The 18,155-nt window shown below is 47.1% G+C and overlaps 2 protein-coding genes and 1 long non-coding RNA gene across 5 annotated transcripts in view; 1 reads left to right on the top strand and 2 right to left on the bottom strand.

The window, feature by feature from the left end:
* Nucleotides 1–1,249, bottom strand: part of LOC308089483 (arrestin domain-containing protein 3-like) — an 18,727-nt gene extending 17,478 nt beyond the window's left edge. The window contains exon 1 of the mRNA XM_080434224.1: nt 975–1,249. Within this exon, the coding sequence (XP_080290350.1) occupies nt 975–1,230 (256 nt within the window). The 5' untranslated portion in view covers nt 1,231–1,249. The remainder of the gene's footprint in view (nt 1–974) is intronic.
* The window catches only part of LOC308089484, a 26,245-nt gene extending 12,675 nt beyond the window's left edge, over nt 1–13,570 (top strand). The window contains exons 2-3 of one of the 3 annotated variants that reach the window (XR_013933509.1): nt 13,229–13,363; nt 13,430–13,570. This is a non-coding gene — a long non-coding RNA (uncharacterized lncRNA). Of the gene's footprint in view, nt 1–13,228; nt 13,364–13,396 lie in introns of all 3 variants that reach the window. The other 2 variants (XR_013933510.1, XR_013933511.1) reach the window with 2 other exon arrangements.
* LOC308089482 (arrestin domain-containing protein 3-like) lies at nt 10,950–18,155 on the bottom strand. Its single transcript, XM_080434223.1, has 6 exons — nt 17,784–18,155; nt 16,824–16,881; nt 16,396–16,537; nt 14,704–14,800; nt 14,035–14,291; nt 10,950–13,577 (listed from the first exon to the last, which is right to left on the bottom strand). Exons 1-6 carry the CDS (start codon nt 18,037–18,039, stop codon nt 12,888–12,890), a joined length of 1,500 nt encoding a protein of 499 aa, XP_080290349.1. The 5' UTR covers nt 18,040–18,155; the 3' UTR covers nt 10,950–12,887.

Below are 18,155 nucleotides of genomic sequence, written 5' to 3'. Positions count from 1 at the left end.
CAAACCCACAGATCTAGGTCTGCGGGCCTGGGATGATGAATCTCGCCCCCCGCCTGCTGTAGCAGGTCCTCTCGCAGCGGGAGGGGCCAAGGCCGCTCGTATAGGAGGGGAGCTATCTCCGACCTCCAGGTGCCCCATGCTGGAGCCACCAGCAGCACCGTGAGGTCCCGGAGCCTGATCCGTTCCAGAGTAGGGTGGATCAGCTCCATCGGAGGGAACGCATAAAGTAGCCCCCTCGGCCACTCGTGCGCCAGGGCGTCCAACCCCAGCGGAGCCTGGCCTTTCATTGAGAAAAACAGCGAGCATTTCGCGTTCTCCTCTGATGCAAACAGGTCCACCCTGGGCCGCCCGAACCTGACCCAGATCTGGTTCGCGACCGCGGGGTGCAGAGACCATTCTGAAGCCTGAGTCTTGCCTCTGGACAGAAGATCGGCTCCCCTGTTCAGAAGACCAGGGACATGAGAGGCGTGGATTGACTCCAAGTGCGTGCTGCACCATAGTATCAGCCTCCGTGCCAACCCGTCCAAGGTAGGAGACTTCAGGCCTCCTTGCTTGTTTATGTAGGCCATGGTCGTAGTATTGTCCGTCTTGACCAAAACGTGACAACCACAGACACTTTTAACCATATTAACACATACAAATGGAAAATGGTACACTTTTAGATCCATCAGAAAATGTGCCAATCTGCCAATGCTTTTGCAATGAGAATCGCATGGTTTGATGGTCTTTCTTGCGCATATCTTTCCGCGTGTTGCGCACACCTTGCGTTTATGCGCCTGCTGCTGATTGATGGATGGAAACAGTAAATGGAAGTACAATTCACAATACAAGGTCCTCTAAACTGGATCGCTCATAAAAGCACTTACTTGGCTTATTTAAAATGAGATCCCCAAATCCCCATGCTGGTACATGCCAATGCCATACATTACTGGCTGCAAAAAACAACTCCAAAATACAACTTTAAAAACATTTACCTTCTGCGTTTTCTGGAACCAGATATGTTTTGAGTTTGAAGTATCTCCTGTGTGCGGTGTGGGTATGCCTGTGCTTTCCTGACCCTGAGCTCCACCGAACATTGGCGTCTCCTTTCAGCTTGATGACAACACTTTTCACTTTTAACTCTTTCTCCAGCTGGAAGGTGACCCTCCCAGTGACCGGATCTCCCGCTGAGAAGGTGTTCTCCTTGTTGAGAACATTACAGGTTACGTTGAGGTCTTTCACCGAAGGCATTTCTGTTGGAAGTAAATCACCAAACTGTGATCTCTTCTCTTGTGTCGCTTGTCGACATGGGACGGATCTTCCAGACTGTAGGGGGGCGGGGGGGTTGTTTGAAGATCTAAGGGTTACTTACGTAACCCCGGTTTTGTAAATTGCGAACGAGTTGTTCACATATGGGAACAGCGCCCTCTGGCGGTGATAACAGAAGCTTCACATTAACTCCCTCAGGGCCAAACCTAATTTTTGGCCCGATGGGTCTTCCGTCGCTTTCCGGTAGCCCCCTCCCGAAGGTATTATAGGCGACCGGAATGCGGAAGTCGTTCTCTTGATACACCAGCTTCCTTCTGCCTACGGTGAAGCAAAAAGAAGGGTGTTTCTGTGAACAACTCGTTCGCAATTTACAAAACCGGGGTTACGTAAGTAACCCTTAGTTTTGCTACATTGCTCTCTCGTTGTTCACATATGGGAGATATAAACCCCCGTAATGTATCTACAAACAAGATACCACAAAAACCTGCCCCAGCGCCTGGGCGCCAGGGCCACGCCCCCCCCTGGGACGTGACCCCCTGGCGCCCAAGCCCCCCCAGACCCACCGGGTCTGGGGTAAGGAACAGGAAAAGAAGTGGGGCCCTGACAGACCTAAGTCTGCCTCATAACTAAAAGCAGGCACAGCCTGTCTATTCTAGTGGGGGGAGGGCCCTGACAGACCGAAGTCCGCCTTATTCATCTAAGGCCCAGACGTCGGCCAATCATACACTAAATTACAGGGGCATGAACAGATCCTACGGCCGTTCTATGCACCTACCCACCTTCAGGTGGAGGCCACACCCAGGACAGCGTGCGCCAGGGAAGACGCCGCCACGTCCAGGCTGTAGAACGCAGCGAAAGTCGAGGGAGACGCCCAACTCGCTGCCGTGCAGACGTCCTGAATGGAAACCCCTCTGCAGAGGGCCCATGACGTCGATACACCCCTAGTAGAGTGCGCTCTCAGTCCGTCAGGCACTGGGGCTCCCCTACTAGTGTACGCCAAGCGAATAGCCTCCACAATCCATCGGGAAAGCGTAGACTTAGCCACCGCTTTTCCCCCAGGCCCAGGGCCCAGGGAAACGAACAGCTGGCCGGGTCGGTCCCGGGCCGCAGTCCTCTGGACATACAGCCGCAAGGCCCTCACTGGACAGATACAGTGCAGCCTCCGATCCTCCTCTGAGGCAAACGGAGGCGGATGAAAAGCAACCAGCACGGTCGGTGTCACCACCGCCAGGTGGTTCTTAGGGATGAACGCCAGGTTGGGTTTAAGAACAACCCTACCGTTATCACCAGCGAACCTCATGCACTCCGGAACTACCGATAGGGCATGCATATCGCTCACCCGTTTCGCTGTTGTCAGCGCAACCAAGAGCACCGTCTTGAGCGTGAGGAACCTAGGTTCCACCGTCTCCAGTGGTTCAAAAAGAGGACGAGAGAGTGAGTCGAGCACCAGGACCAAGTCCCACGTGGGAAACAAAGCCCTGGAGACAGGGTGTTCCCGCAGGGCACCCTTCATGAACTGGCACACCATTGGTTGTTTTCCCACGGTTTTCCTACCAAAACCAACATGGTTGGCCGAGATGGCCGCCAGGTATACTTTGATTGTGGAGAAGGCGTTTCCCAGATCCAACCTATCCTGTAGGAAGGTCAGGATGTCTGGGACCGAAGCCTGGAAAGGGACCACAACCGGGGACCGGTCCAGGCACCACTCCTCGAACACACCCCACTTAGCTCCATAAACGGACCTAGTGGAGTGTGCCCTAGCGGCCTGAATAGTCGCTACCACCCTAGGTGGAAGCCCGGCTGCAGTCAAATTTTCCCTCTCACGGGCCAAACCCACAGATCTAGGTCTGCGGGCCTGGGATGATGAATCTCGCCCCCCGCCTGCTGTAGCAGGTCCTCTCGCAGCGGGAGGGGCCAAGGCCGCTCGTATAGGAGGGGAGCTATCTCCGACCTCCAGGTGCCCCATGCTGGAGCCACCAGCAGCACCGTGAGGTCCCGGAGCCTGATCCGTTCCAGAGTAGGGTGGATCAGCTCCATCGGAGGGAACGCATAAAGTAGCCCCCTCGGCCACTCATGCGCCAGGGCGTCCAACCCCAGCGGAGCCTGGCCTTTCATTGAGAAAAACAGCGAGCATTTCGCGTTCTCCTCTGATGCAAACAGGTCCACCCTGGGCCGCCCGAACCTGACCCAGATCTGGTTCGCGACCGCGGGGTGCAGAGACCATTCTGAAGCCTGAGTCTTGCCTCTGGACAGAAGATCGGCTCCCCTGTTCAGAAGACCAGGGACATGAGATGCGTGGATTGACTCCAAGTGCGTGCTGCACCATAGTATCAGCCTCCGTGCCAACCCGTCCAAGGTAGGAGACTTCAGGCCTCCTTGCTTGTTTATGTAGGCCATGGTCGTAGTATTGTCCGTCTTGACCAAAACGTGACAACCGCTGATGCAGGGTCTGAAGTGCTTTAACGCCAAAAAGACCGCCATCAGCTCCAGGTAGTTGATGTGGGCCGCCCTCATACTGCGGTCCCACACACCCCTGGCCATTCTGCCCTCGAAGGTGGCGCCCCAACCTGTCAGACTGGCGTCGGTGGTTATCATCTTCCTGGAGATGATCCTCCCCATTGGAACGCCCTCTGACAGGAAGGAGACTACTTTCCATTGTTGGAGGGACTGTATGCATGCTGCGGACACCGTTACCCGGCGAAAACCCTGAGTTACCGGGACCCCGAGGGAGCCCACCCATCTCTGAAAAGGGCGCATGTGCAATCTGCCCAGGCGTATCAAGGAAATGGCCGAGGCCATGAGCCCCGCCGCCCTCATGCAGATTTTGTACTGGACCTTGCGTCCCAGTTGAAACATGGCTAAACATCTCAGAAAGGAAACTCTCCTCTCCTGAGACAAACGAGCCCTGAGAGAGACCGCGTCCAGCTCGATACCTATGAAAGTAGCGCGACGGGACGGCGTGAGCACGCACTTCTCGAAGTTCAGTGTGAACCCTAGGGAGGTCAGGTGCGACACCACTGTACTGGTGTGATGACATGCCTCCTGATACGAGTCCCCACTCAGTAGCCAGTCGTCGATGTAACTCGCGATGCGAATACCCCTCTGCCTCAGGGGAGCTATCGCTGCCTGAGTACATTTGACGAACACCCTGGGACTTAGTGACATTCCAAACGGGAGGACCAGGTATTCGTACACATGACCCTCGAACTCGAACCGCAGGAATTTCCTGTGCGGTGGATAAATAGGGACGTGAAAGTAAGCGTCCTTGAGATCTATTGAGCTCCACCAGTCGCCCTGACGGACCGAGCGTAGTAACGCCGCCGCCGTCAGCATTTTGAACTGAAAAGTTTTCAAATACCTGTTGAGAGCTCGTAGATCCATGATGGGACGTAATCCCCCCCCTTTCTTCTTGACCAGGAAGTATCTCGAGTAGAAACCGAGCCGGCTTTCTCCTGGTAACACTTCCCGTACGGCGTTCTTGCGTAATAGGGAGGCTATCTCCTCTCGTAACGTCAGCGCCGCTTGACCACTCGCTCGTGACAAAAGTACTTTGTCGGACATGGGTGGTTTTGTGGAAAACTGCAGCCTGTACCCCTTTGCTATTGTACGAAGCACCCAGGGGTTGGCGTTGCATTCTTTCCAACGCTCGATGTGTAGTGTTAAAGGATTGGGGGGGACTGTTATTGTATTCGTACTCACATGAGCCGCCATCTTGGCTGCACTCGTTGGCATGGCTACCGTGCTTGTTGTTACATTCGTGCTCATGGGCGCGGCCATTATTATTTTCCTGGCTGCGCACGTGGGACCGGCCTTCGCTATTGTCGACACGTGTCTGCAAGTGGGGGCCGCCATCTTGTCTAGCGACACGTGTTGAACAGCTGAGGCGGCCATTTTGGCCCCCCCCACTGTCATTGCGACAATAGCTTGACTTTGTCTTACCTTGTGGCGCCGAGGAAAATTTTGGCGTGACCCATGTAGCATGTGGCGGTTTTGGCCCGCCACAAGCCTTTGTTCTGTCCGGAGACCACCATGGACCCCCCTGGGGGGGGTCCGTCGCGGTCTCCGGCTCATTTTCATTCCTACCGTTTTCAGTTGCAATTTTTTGTTGGTCTTTTTTAATACAGCAGCATGTAAAAGCACAACATTGGCAACAACAACAGTAGAAATAGCATGCACACTCAGACGATCTGCTGTGGCATGTGTATGTGTATTTTGCAAAACTTTCCTCTCTAACGCATGCACACTCAGACAATCTGCTGCGGCACGTAAATGTGTGATTTGTGTTTTGCTCTTCTTTCTTTCGGTGCTTGGCGAGCGATCTTCCGTCGCATCTGCTAGCTCCGGTGGAGATCTCCTCCTCTTCCTCGGTGACCCGTACATGAGGCCCGAGGCCACTAGATACAGGCGCGAATCCCCCGTCTGAGGGGAGAGGGAACCGGGGGAGAAAACTTCCCTGCTTTCCACGCAGGGAGTGACAGTGTCACCGACACGACCTGGCACCGCGACCCTTGTTGGAGCCTCTCTGGCTGGGTCTGTTCTGTGGGGGGCGAGGGCGGTCGTCCTCCCTTCGGTCCCGCTGTTCTCTGGCAGCAGGTGGAGCGGAGGAAGACTGGGCCTGTCGAACTGGGCCCTCCTGACGATTCGGCGGCCTACCTCGGTCTGGCTGTCGTCCAGGACGGGACTGGGGTCTGGGGAGAGGTGCTCTGGATGGGGCTTGGATGCAGGACAATGCAGCCTCATCTTGAGCTTTTCGAACCGCGCTGCTCTCCTTCAGATAATCCATGGCGCCCTGGAAAAGATTTCCTGGGGTGACTTTGAGGTTCAGCAGCTTTTTCTTGTCCTCGGGACCGCGGAAAGTAACATGGTCGAGCCATCGTGCTCTTTCGTGGGTGACGCAGAGCCCCAGCACTCTGCCCGTCCATTGTGTTTATTTAGAGAAATCATCTCTTGAGTGAGGCGTCGCATCTCGGCCAGCTGCTCGGGTGTGGCGGCGTCTCCCGCCTCGCTCAGAAGCACCTTCAGGGAGCCCTGCAGAAGAGCGGAGGCATTGAGAGCCCTGCCGCCCGATGTTGACGCCCTGTAGACGGCTTTAGAAGCCAGGGAGGCAGCGATGTCCTTTTCATTGGTGAAAACAGGGATGTCTTTCACCGTGGAAAAAGGTGTTTTCTGGCCGCGAGGCTGGCTAAGGCAGAGGGAGCTGGCTAGGGTGCGATCCATTGGTGGGGGGGGGCCGAGGCCCAGTTCACCCGCACCCACACAATCGATGTCGAACCGTAGCCTTCTGGGATCCGCGTCGGGGGCCGCGGGAGCGCTCCAGGACGAGGAGAGAGCCGAAACGAAACCCATCGCCAGTGGAAGTTTGCTTTTCTTGGTGATTTTTTCCTCCACTGAGTCGAGTCACTGAAACTCCGAGGTGTTAATAGGGGTCTCGTTGATCTCGTCGCCTGGCCACTTGAGGCCACATCTGACGGTGGCTTTTTTATAGAGCTCCAGAAGAGTAATCTCACCTATTATGGCCGGTGCGGGGGCTGTGAGCGCCTCAGCGTGAACAAGGACAGTGTGGAGGGTCCCAGCTGGGGCTGGGGGGGTCGGGGGGTCGCGGTCCGCGGTGAGAGCGTCATCCCTGACGACCACCCCGTCCTCCGCGACCTCGTCAACGACCAGGTAGTCTCCTACGTCCTGCGACTCCTGCCGCTCGGCTTGGTAGGGAGTGAGGGCGTCGTCATCCACCTCATAATCGCTGACCGAAACGACGCTCCCCGGGGTGGAAGAGTAGTGGGAGGCCGCACGGTGTTCGGTGTGGCCACCGGGTGGGGTGGGGGGTGGTTCGACGCGGGGCTCAGTAACATATTCGTTCCTCGGAGGAGAGCGAGAGCGGGGGTGTTTTGGTGGCTCCAGAGCCCTCGCGCAGCTAGCTGCTGCTGAAGCATGAGGCCGACGAGCAGCTTGGCTAGCAGGTGTGCGGTCCGCAGATCGCCGGGAAGCGAAGTAATGGCGGTCGCCGCCGCGCTGCTCCTCATAGTCCTCGAACAGGGGCCGTGAAGGAGGCTGGAAAAGATTTCTGGCCTCGTGGAACCGGTTCTTGCGCTCGGACGAGTTGAAAGACGCACAGTCGGAGCATCTTGGGTGTAGCTCGTAAGCAGCGTCCTCAGCGTGGGCGAGACCCAGGCAGGAGACGCAGTGGTTGTGTGTGTCCCACTCGTCCAGGAGTTGAGGACAGGAACGGGAGCCGCAGCGACGCAGGGGGTACTCCTGACGGTCAGAAACGGCGGTACGGCGTCGAGCCATGGAGAGGAGGTGGCGAGCTAAGCTACTAGCCACTAAGGTGGAAAGCTAAACTAGGCCGCTAGCTACTAGCGGAGCCAACAGGTGGCTAAGTTTAGCGTTCTCTTTTTCTTTTCTTTGAAGAGCTGTGCTTTTCCTCGTCTGGAAAAACACAGTGGGGAAGAGGGAGAAGAAGAAGGTCTGGGGAACTCTGTGGACCGCGAATCCTACCAGTCGCTATAGAGTTGTGATACCCGCAGAACTCGTTCTTTTGTTTGTTGAATGTTTGTCGATTTGCGAAGCTCCTTCACCGAAGGCAGAAGGAAGCCAAGAGAACGACTTCCGCATTCCGGTCGCCTATAATACCTTCGGGAGGGGGCTACCGGAAAGCGACGGAAGACCCATCGGGCCAAAAATTAGGTTTGGCCCTGAGGGAGTTAATGTGAAGCTTCTGTTATCACCGCCAGAGGGCGCTGTTCCCATATGTGAACAACGAGAGAGCAATGTAGCAAAACTCTTAATACCGCCCACGTTAACATTAGCTTTGTTTTAGGCTATATAACAGTACATAGGTTATGACATATAGCCATGGATCACACGACGGTCGTCATGGATGAACTTCAACCTGGTGTTTGCACTTACTCCCTTTTTGGCCGGTACATCTACATAAACGTTCAGATTTCAAATATAAAGTGCTTCACCCATGGCCACGGATGTTATAATGACGTTCGGGGCTTTGAAGTACCCGTATCTTCCGTATTGTTCAATAAAAAGCATTTTAATCTGATTGGTGGCCATTTTCTCATAGTTAGAAGGTATCAGAGTGCAGTACACCTGCCAACCGATAGGGCCGCGTAGTTGAAAGCATATGGAGAAAATACGGAGAAAATGTCCACCAATCGGATTCAAATGCTTTTTTATTAAAGAATACGGAACACACGGGTACTTCTGGACACGGACATAATTTTAACATCCGTGGCCAGGGGGTAAGCACTTTATATTTGAAATCTGAACGTTTTTGTAGATGTACAGGCTGTAAATGGAGAAAAGCAAACACCAGGTTGAAGTTCATCCATGACTGTCATGTAATATATGACAGTCTGCATGTTTCAGGGCTACTCCAGGGGCGGGGGGATTAAAGATCTCTTAATTAATACCACCTACAGTGATGAAAGAAGTACTCACATTTTTTTTACTCAAGTAAAAGTATCAATACCCTATTGTAGAAATAGCCTGTTGCAAGTAAAAGTTCGGTATTCAAAATGTATTTGAGTAAAAGTACAAAAGTATTGGCATCGAAAAAATATACTTAAAGTACCAAAAGTAAAAGTACTCATTATGCAGACTGTCCCATTTTTTCAAATGTATCAAGTTTTCAATGTATAAAATGTATAAAAATCCTTTGAAAATTGCGTTGTGAGGTTGTATTGGCTATTTTCAAATTGCCAAAGTATATAAATTATATAGGTCTGACGTGGGTTTTAATAAGTAACTAAAGTTTTCAATTCATTATAGTGGTGCTGCCTTTGAGATGTAGTGGAGTAGAAGTAAAATTATTGAAAATTGGAAGTACACCTGTAAAGTAAAAATACTTTATTTTAAGGTCCAAAACACAAGGCTATATTATATTACACCGACATAGGTTATGCATTACATGACAATAATAAGCTTTATTCCAGTTTATGTAAATGTATGTAAGGGTGACTTTGTAACTTTTGATATGGAATTATATCAAAATCTGTAGGCTAAAAAATCTAAGTGTAGGCTAAGGCTAGTTATAGTTATCAAGGTGCTAGGGCTTGTAATGGATACAGTCATACAGGTGAATATGACTCGGACTGTTCATTGAATAGAATTAGAAATGTGTTTTAAAATGTAAACTAGGGTAAGCTATTAGAAATTGGTTCTAAAATGTAAAAAAAAAAAAAGTCCCCAAGTAATTCTCCCCCCAAAATGTTTTAACATTTAGACCATTAGACTGTTAAACTGGTGAGACCACTTTGATAATATTTGGAATTTATCAATATCACTTATTTAATTATTACCGAAAAGGTAATCTCTCAAAAACAGGCGCTGTTTTTCCTTTTCATTTGGCGATGGGTTCCCAGATTGCCGAAAAGGATACTCTCAAGTTTTCCTTGCAACTTGTCTCTTCCTAACAGAAACAGAAATGTCGGAAATATGGAGGTTTCATAAGAGAACAAATAACGTTACACCCATTCTGCAACTGACAACTGCCTTATCTGATGAGTCAGGAGCAGCATAAAAGCCAAACACAAGGCTTTATAATGATTGTGCCAGTATGGTTTCAGCTGTAGTATTGCTGCTACCTGTGCCACACCAATATGCCTGATCTGTAGGGAAAAGTTATCAAATGTTGTCACACATTTAGGGGTGCCTTGGATGGAAAACAAAAATGTACAGTGGTGCCTTGGTGCCTTAAGCCCAAAAAGTTTGACAACCACTGGGCTAGTATTCTATGGCAACAGGTGTTGGTGAGAGGACCATGAGAGTTTCTTTCTCTGTCTCTTTCCACCTTTCATGATACTGCAATGATGGAGCTTGATTTGACTTTACCTTAGGGAGGTTAGGTAACAAAACAAAACAAAACTACAACATTTCAGCCAGCCTACATTCTGGGTTTTCTGGAAGTAAAAACGTTTTGAGTTTCAAATATCTTCTGTGTGCATACAGTAGTATGTTCTGCTGTCATCTCCCATCCCTGTCGACCACCGAACATTAGCATCGCCTTTCAGTTTGATGAAAATTCTTTAAACTTTGGTTTCTTTTTCCATATGGAACTGGAACTCTCCTTGTGACCGGATCGCCCCCTGCAAAGGTGCCCTCCTCGCTGAGAACATCACAAGTTACATTAAGGCTTTTCACTGAAGGCATAACTTCAGACAATGCTAAAATAGTTAAATGGATGTTACATTTGTCATGTAAATTTAAACAACGGAATACCTTCAACCCCTACAGGAACAGAAGTGGTGTTCAATTCACCAGGGAACTAAAAGAGAACTAATTGTACATCGACTTTGCTTCATTGGCCGTTTATGGAGTAAAACATACTTGTTGGAAACACTGTTTATAAACAAAGTCACTCTCAAAACTCTGTGCCAAAAGAGGAGGTAATCTAACCAATGCAGTCAATCAATACATAATTTTTTTTGTTGAAATTCTGAATTTTATATTTAAAAAAACAGGATGGAAAGTCTGGAAACAAATCTTTTTTCCATATTCCAAATTCCATACTTTCCATACTTGTGTAGGAACCACCCTGTAACTAAGTGGGTGAAGGTAAATAAATGAACAGCTAGAACACTTTCACTGCAACGTAACCTTTAAAACCAGGAAAATACAACAGCCATTAGGGCTGTCACGATTACAAAATTTAAGTTGACGATTAATTGTCATACAAATAATTGTGATTATTATTAAATAGTTTTTATTTTTTCAACACCAACAAAACATACATACATACATACATCACAGGACAGCACATAGCCACACTTATATATTAACAATACCTGCAATAAATAGACAGTAATACGAATATCAAAAATAAAACCCCAAAATAAAAAAACATGTCGTTCTCATACAGATTGTCAATTGCCATACAAGAATTGTCGAATTAGTAGTTCACCGTTCTATACCTAAGTGTCCCCAGCCGGGAATTTTTGATCAAAATAATCCAAAAATGGCTGCCAAACCTTGTAACATTTCTGGACAGAACCCCAGGTGGAATATTTAAGCTTCTCAAGTTTTAAATGAGCCATCACATCTCCGACCCAGCGTCGATGTGATGGGGGAATGGCTGATTTCCAATTGAACAAAATAAGGCGTCGAGCCAATAATGAGGAGAAGGCCATAGCATCAGACTGAGCGACTGATACTGTCACTTCACCAGGGACCACTCCAAAGACCGCAACCAAGGGGTTAGGGCAGATCTCTTTATCACAGATAACAGAAAAGGTCTCAAAAACAGAAAGCCAAAATTGTGATAATGATGGGCATGACCAGAACATATGGTAGAGAGTGGCTGGAGCTTGGTGGCACCTGGAGCAAGTCGGGTCAACATCCGGGTAAATCTCAGCAAGTCTGCTCTTAGAGAAATGTAACCTATGAAACACTTTGAATTGAAGTAGTCCATGTCTGATGCAGACAGATGATTTATGTATTCTTTTAATTGCCAGCTGCCAAGAAATATCGGGGATTTCAAGTCCCATATCATTACACCAGGACTCCCTAATGCGGTCCAGTGATGGGGATGCCATCTCTTGAATATCCAAATAATTGTGATTAACGATTTAATTGTGTTATTGGCATTGAATATTGGAAAATAATTATGAACAAAAATAAATAAATACAAATTGTGTTTGCCTTTTAGGCTTCGAAATAAAAAAAATGCACAGGGCAGATATGACAAATGATTTAAATATACAAAGACATTACTGACATATGGGTCTACACCATGAATTTCATTTTTTTTTGGTTTTTAGTATTTTTTGGGCTCCCCAGTGTCTCTTGTACCCCAAAAAATATATATATTTTTTAACATTCAGTCATTCATTCTCATTTCAGAGATTTTCAGAATGGGCGTGTCTGAACAGGCCATTTCAGAATGGCAATGCAAGTGACATCACTTGCATTGCCATTGCATTGATGCTGGCCAGACAGAATTGCTCAGTAGCCCCCCCCCTGCCCAAGAGGACGTTTTGGTATTGCAGCTGAAAGTGCTGTATAAGCCAGAGACAATTGACTTGGGATGAGTATATCTGAGTGATGATTTAGGCTCAAACCTTTTGAAAAAGGTTTGAGGGACATACACCATATGATATTAAATATCAAATATTTTTTTTTAATTCATGGTGTAGATCCTTAAAAAATGTTATACTTAAAAAAGATGTTAATCAAAACGGAAACGATTATGAAAAACAATTGCGATTATATCAAATACTTGTGATTTGGTGATTGTGACAGGCCTCACAGCCATATCACAATATTATAATATCCCAAATCCCAGATGATATCTAGTCTCATATCACAACATTGATATTATATCGACATATTGCCCCGCCATAAATTATTTGATGAGTCTCTCATGTCGGTGGTTCTCAAACATTTTCATGTCAAGGACTCCCGAAATGAAATGCATTTAGCCGCAGACCCCCACATGCAAAGATTTTGTACTAGAGACGCCCATAAGAGAAGATTGTGTAAAATGATTTCAAATATTTCAAACTTTTTGCAATGTTTCCGAAAATAGCATATCTACCAGCTCACAACGTGTTACAACCTGTCGCATCGCGTCACGTTGTGAACTTGTCGATCGTCTATTTTCAAATAGCCCCCAGACTCCATGTCTTATGTAGCTAAACCTTGGGCATGTAAGACGGAGGCTCTTCTTTCTGTTCAGACAAGAAGTTGGAACTCATCGCTGGGGCAGTTGGATCGATGTTGAACGTGGGTTGAAGCGATGGGTTGAACACAGGCGGAGCAGTTGGAGGGAGGTGGGGATACACGGGGAAACCAGGCTGGCCGGGAGACTGCTGTGGCAAAGGGTTAACATTATATGACTCATGGCTGGGCTTTGAGCCGGATGGATCATTTTGGAGATCCGCATATGCAGGCGGATTTGAAGAGTACCCTGGAAAATTGTTGGTACCGGCCAGGCTTGGGACTGCTGGGTAACCTGGACCCAAGGGTACAGCAGGATAAAGTCCCACCGGGGCAACAGGTGGTTGGAAGCCGCCGTTGTGGGTTGGCCCCCCGAACCCCTGTGGCTGCTGGTAGGGTGGAGGGAAGTCGCTCTGGGTTGGACCCCCGAAACCCTGTGGCTGCTGGTAGGGTGGACCCCCGAAACCCTGTGGCTGGTAGGGAGCGGGACCCCCAAAACCCTGTGGCTGGTAGGGAGCGGGACCCCCAAAACCCTGTGGCTGGTAGGGAGCGGGACCCCCAGCTCCAAATGGTGGAGGGATAGACCCGCTGGTCATGCCAGCGGCTAGCATGACCACTTGAAACTCGACCTCTGGGTCAAAAGCAAAGCTGATGTCCAAATACGCCTGAGAATAAGAAGCAAGCAGTTAGATTGACTATGAGATAAAACATCTTTAGCCTATAGCTATTAGCCTACATTGATTCCAGAGTCACCGGCGTAGACCATTTCTTTTGACCACCCATTTCCGCCCACAGGTATTTAAACACCACCCGCTCCCGCAAGATTTGTGTCGGCTCAACAGTAACTACTGTATACCATGCATCATTGTCAATCAGGGCTAAATATGCCAGGCCGCCGGTATTGTCATTTTAATGGTCAACAAGAAGACCTTTTCATTTAATACTATCGCATAGGATCCAACATGAGGTTCATACATGGAATGTTCTTTGGCATCTTATGCAGCGCCAACTCAACAAAGAACACAGCCAATGCAAGAAAGACTAGCAACAAGTTAGGTAGACATACAGAACTGATGTCAATGGAACATTGTGAAACATACTGTAACTACAAACTGTACATACCTTTACAACGTAATCTAATGAGATGATTTCACAGTTGCTGATGGTCGGGCACCAGCCTGCAGGAACCTCCATCTGACAAGTGATTGTTTCGTTTGTTTTGGGTTCAATAAGGTTCCCCACCCCTTTGCACACTTCCCTCGAACTCCAATTGGTGTGGCCTTGGGCACGAAACACCACTTTTTGAACCATTTTGAATTTGGGCGTCATTTTCTTAGATGAGGAATTGTTGACTTTGGCCACAACAGTCATTTTTTCACCTTTAGAAGAAGATAATAATCAATGATTAAACAAAACAGCTGTATGTTCCTGTAATTAGACAAGTACAATACAATATCAATACTTTAATAATAACAACAATGATAATACATTTAAAACTTGTTCTAGACATATTTTAATGCATGCTGGATTATTGTCTTCTGTTTGTCTGCTGCCATGTGCTCTGTTTCAGCTCGAGTTTCAGTTTTTGCGAGTATCTGTAAGTTTGACTTTTGCCCTGTGAGGTGTACCTGAGTTTTCAGTAAAGAGTTTTCAGGTTACCAACTTCTTTCGTGTTAAGAGTGTATTTTGGATCGTACATTCCATCCCCGAGTGTGAGTGTGACAGAATCGTACAAATCTATTATTGATATTGTAAATCAAACTAAAACTATCATGTTCGGGGTATAGTTACCTGGACAACAAGTGCCCTTGTCAACAGAGGCCTCCATTTTGACAAGTCCTTTGTGGAAAGTCCCAAGCTCTTTTTCCACTGAACCAACCTGAGGAGACTAGAATGCATCATGTACATTTATATTAGTTACTGAAGAGCTATATACAGTGTACAAGGTCACATATTACATTTTGAATGAAAGATGCTGTAAGTTATATTTTTTGGGGTTAAAACAAAAAGGTTTTGTTAACCCATTTAGACCTGAGGCCTATTTTAAAAACGCCTTCTAAATCCTAGGTTTACAGAAGAAGTGTATTTTTTTATACACTATATACTGCTATATACATCGCAACATCTAAAATACCACAGATGCTTTCCCAGTTTTAAAGGTATAACAACGTATAGGCTCGGTCATAATGGGTTAAGAAGTTAAGCTCTATATTCTGATAGTAAAAATAGTTTTATAGTGTTCTGTAACAGGGGTCTCCCCGTCTCTCCAGCATTACATTTTCAGGTTTTGCTAATTTGATCCAATCTGGAAAGACAACCCATTTATCGGCTTCAATTGTGTTAACAAAAACAATTAACAAAAAAAATATCCCTAACACATCCTTTAACTCAACTTCTTCAAACTCTACTGCCAGAGATAAAGCCCTTTTAACTCATAATCTGTCATAAAGCACTTAAACTCAGCCCGCACTCCACCCATCCTATTTGGTAAATAATTGCTTTTCCATATTTGCAACATCAAATGCCCGTCCGCCCGCCCCAGACACACAAAACTGTCCTCACAGCCAGTCAAATTGCCCACTACAACTTACACAACAACAGTGGTGTCCAGTTACATGTGAATGCAAGAGAGCGTGTCCAGGTTTTGATGATATCATGAACTGACACGCCTTTTACCAAAAGACTGTATGTATAAAAACCAGATATACCAGTATAAAGAACCACTCTGCCACGACTGCCCGCTCTGGAAAAATAAGGCTAGGCAAAGCCTGGTTAAGCCAGACCAGGACACTATGCCCGTCGGGATGTGTCGGTGAATTATGAATGATTCATATGTACGCAACATAGAGGAAACGGTTGCTACGTGGCTGCTACCCAGTGGTATAGTCTCTACGTACGTGCTCTGCAGGTACAAGGCCATTCACACAGAGCACTATAACTATAACTATAAAAATATGGTTTTAAAAAGTCAAATGGATGGCAGAGTCACACCAACTATAAAAAATAAATACAATGGTGAACGATATAGTTATCGTTATAGTTATAGTGCTCAGTGTGAACAGCCCTTAAAGTACGTAGTATGGTAACTGGAAGACTCGCCCCCATTTTTTCCCTGTATTTGTTTTACTGAGGTTAAAGTAATGAATAAGGTTAGTTAGGGTTAGGCATTGTCTTACTGAGGTTACATTTAGGAATACCTGGTGGCGACCACTCCGAGGATACTGGATTTGACCTGAGGCAAGCGTGTTTTGGGGTGAGCGCTTTTGTATTCCGTAGTATACCTACCCACTGAGAAAGCTCCAGTGTGTGTATGTGTGTGTTTGTGTGTGTGCGTGTGCGTGAATCCAGAGCAAATCTCGCAAACCGCTGGCCAACCTCCGGGCCCAGCAAAAAAACAAAATATTCCTACTACCAAAATATTTTGGAACATATAGGTGGACCTAGTTCATAATAAATGCGCTAAGCTTAGCCATGGCGTCTTACCGTTGCAGATGCTGAAAGGAACTTATTAACAAAGGTTAACTCGTGTGTTGAGACGCTATTCGGCCTCCAGCTCCTGGACACCTTGGCCTGCAACACGTAGACAATCCTCCCATGTACTCCTTTGTAGGACGGTGGCATGTTTCTGTAAAGGAAGAGTCAGTACTAGTGGATTTCTCACACCATACCAAAAATAAATATATCGTCACACCGCCGACAGAGACGATATAATGATGGTTTAAAAATATGTTTCTTGGTTCCAAATATATATTCAAAGGTACAGTATGTTTTGTATATTTTGAAAATAACTGAGATTTTTTTTCTCAGTCTGGGCTGCATTATTTAGCATGCCTCAAACATAGACTATTTCAGAATAATGAAAATGTATTGTTATAGTAATTGTACATCAAACATAACAAATTTCCACATACTCCACTGGTATTTTGAGGCTGAAGTTGTAGGCATGGGGTCCTTCAGCAAGTACAGTCTCTGAAAAAGAAATACAAAATATATTACCTCGAAGTATTCTATGTTTATTCACACGCATACTGTGTGTGTGTGTGTGTGTGTGTGTGTGTGTGTGTGTGTGTGTGTGTGTGTGTGTGTGTGTGTGTGTGTGTGTGTGTGTGTGTGTGTGTGTGTGTGTGTGTGTGCTCATCATAACCAAAGGTGGGGTTCTGAGACAGACAAACAGGTGGTTGTGAGAGGTCTAAAGTTGTATCAGTATCACCATGACATCGGAGTTGAAGGACAAAATAAATAAACTATTTATAAAGGCTTGGACATTATCAATATAATCAAAACAAATATAGGCTATATGAAGGATAGCTTAATTTTGCAACCCCATGTTTACACCCAGTGCCAATTGTCCAAGTAATCCCTCTGCCAGCCTAGGGAGCCTATTAAAACAGAAAATAAATTTCAGTACTCTCTCCTGATTGGCTTAAATGTTGTCACCTAGTACCTGAAAATGTACTATATCCTGTTTACTAAAGAGCTGGAGAGACCGCTGTGACTGAACAAACGCTCTGTAGCAATGATTACTATCATCAAAATATAGTAATAGTACTTTAACCTTTTAACAAAAAAACTCAAACACCCAAAACATATCACTTACCCTACCTTTAGGTAAAACATCTGAGTACTTTTCCCACCAAGTTAGACAACATTTAGCTCCAACTCCAAAATACACGTTAAGGGCACGGTCACACCGCACTTTTATTTTACCTATGGGGCGGAATCTGCCAATGCTTTGTCAATGCCATTGCGTGGATTCGTGGTCTTGCGCATCTTTCCGCGTGTCGCGCACACCTTGCGTTTATGCGCCTGCTGGTACATGCCATACAACATGTATAGCTCCAACTCCAAAATACACGTTAAAAACATTTTACCTTCTGCGTTTTCTGGAACCAGATATGTTTTGAGTTTGAAGTATCTCCTGTGTGCATGGTAGGTCCTCCTGTGATCTCCTGACCCTGTGGACCACCGAACATTGGCGTCTCCTTTCAGCTTGACGACAACACTTTTCACTTTCAACTCTTTCTCCAGCTGGAAGGTGACCCTCCCAGTGACCGCATCTCCCCCTGAGAAGGTGTTCTCCTTGTTGAGAACATTACAGGTTACGTTGAGGTCTTTCACCGAAGGCATTTCTGCTGGAAGTAATTCACCAAACTACAATAGGGCGTAGCACATATTTTCTCTTGTGTAGGTGTTGCTTGTTGACATGGGGTGATGGGGCGGATCCTCCAGGATGTAGGGGGGCG

This window comes from Gymnoscopelus braueri, assembly GCF_963280865.1.
Source record: "Gymnoscopelus braueri genome assembly, chromosome: 7".
NCBI classification, from domain to species: Eukaryota; Metazoa; Chordata; class Actinopteri; order Myctophiformes; family Myctophidae; genus Gymnoscopelus; species Gymnoscopelus braueri.
Note: the sequence above shows the minus strand (reverse complement) of the source record. Positions and strands in the feature narration are given on the sequence as shown.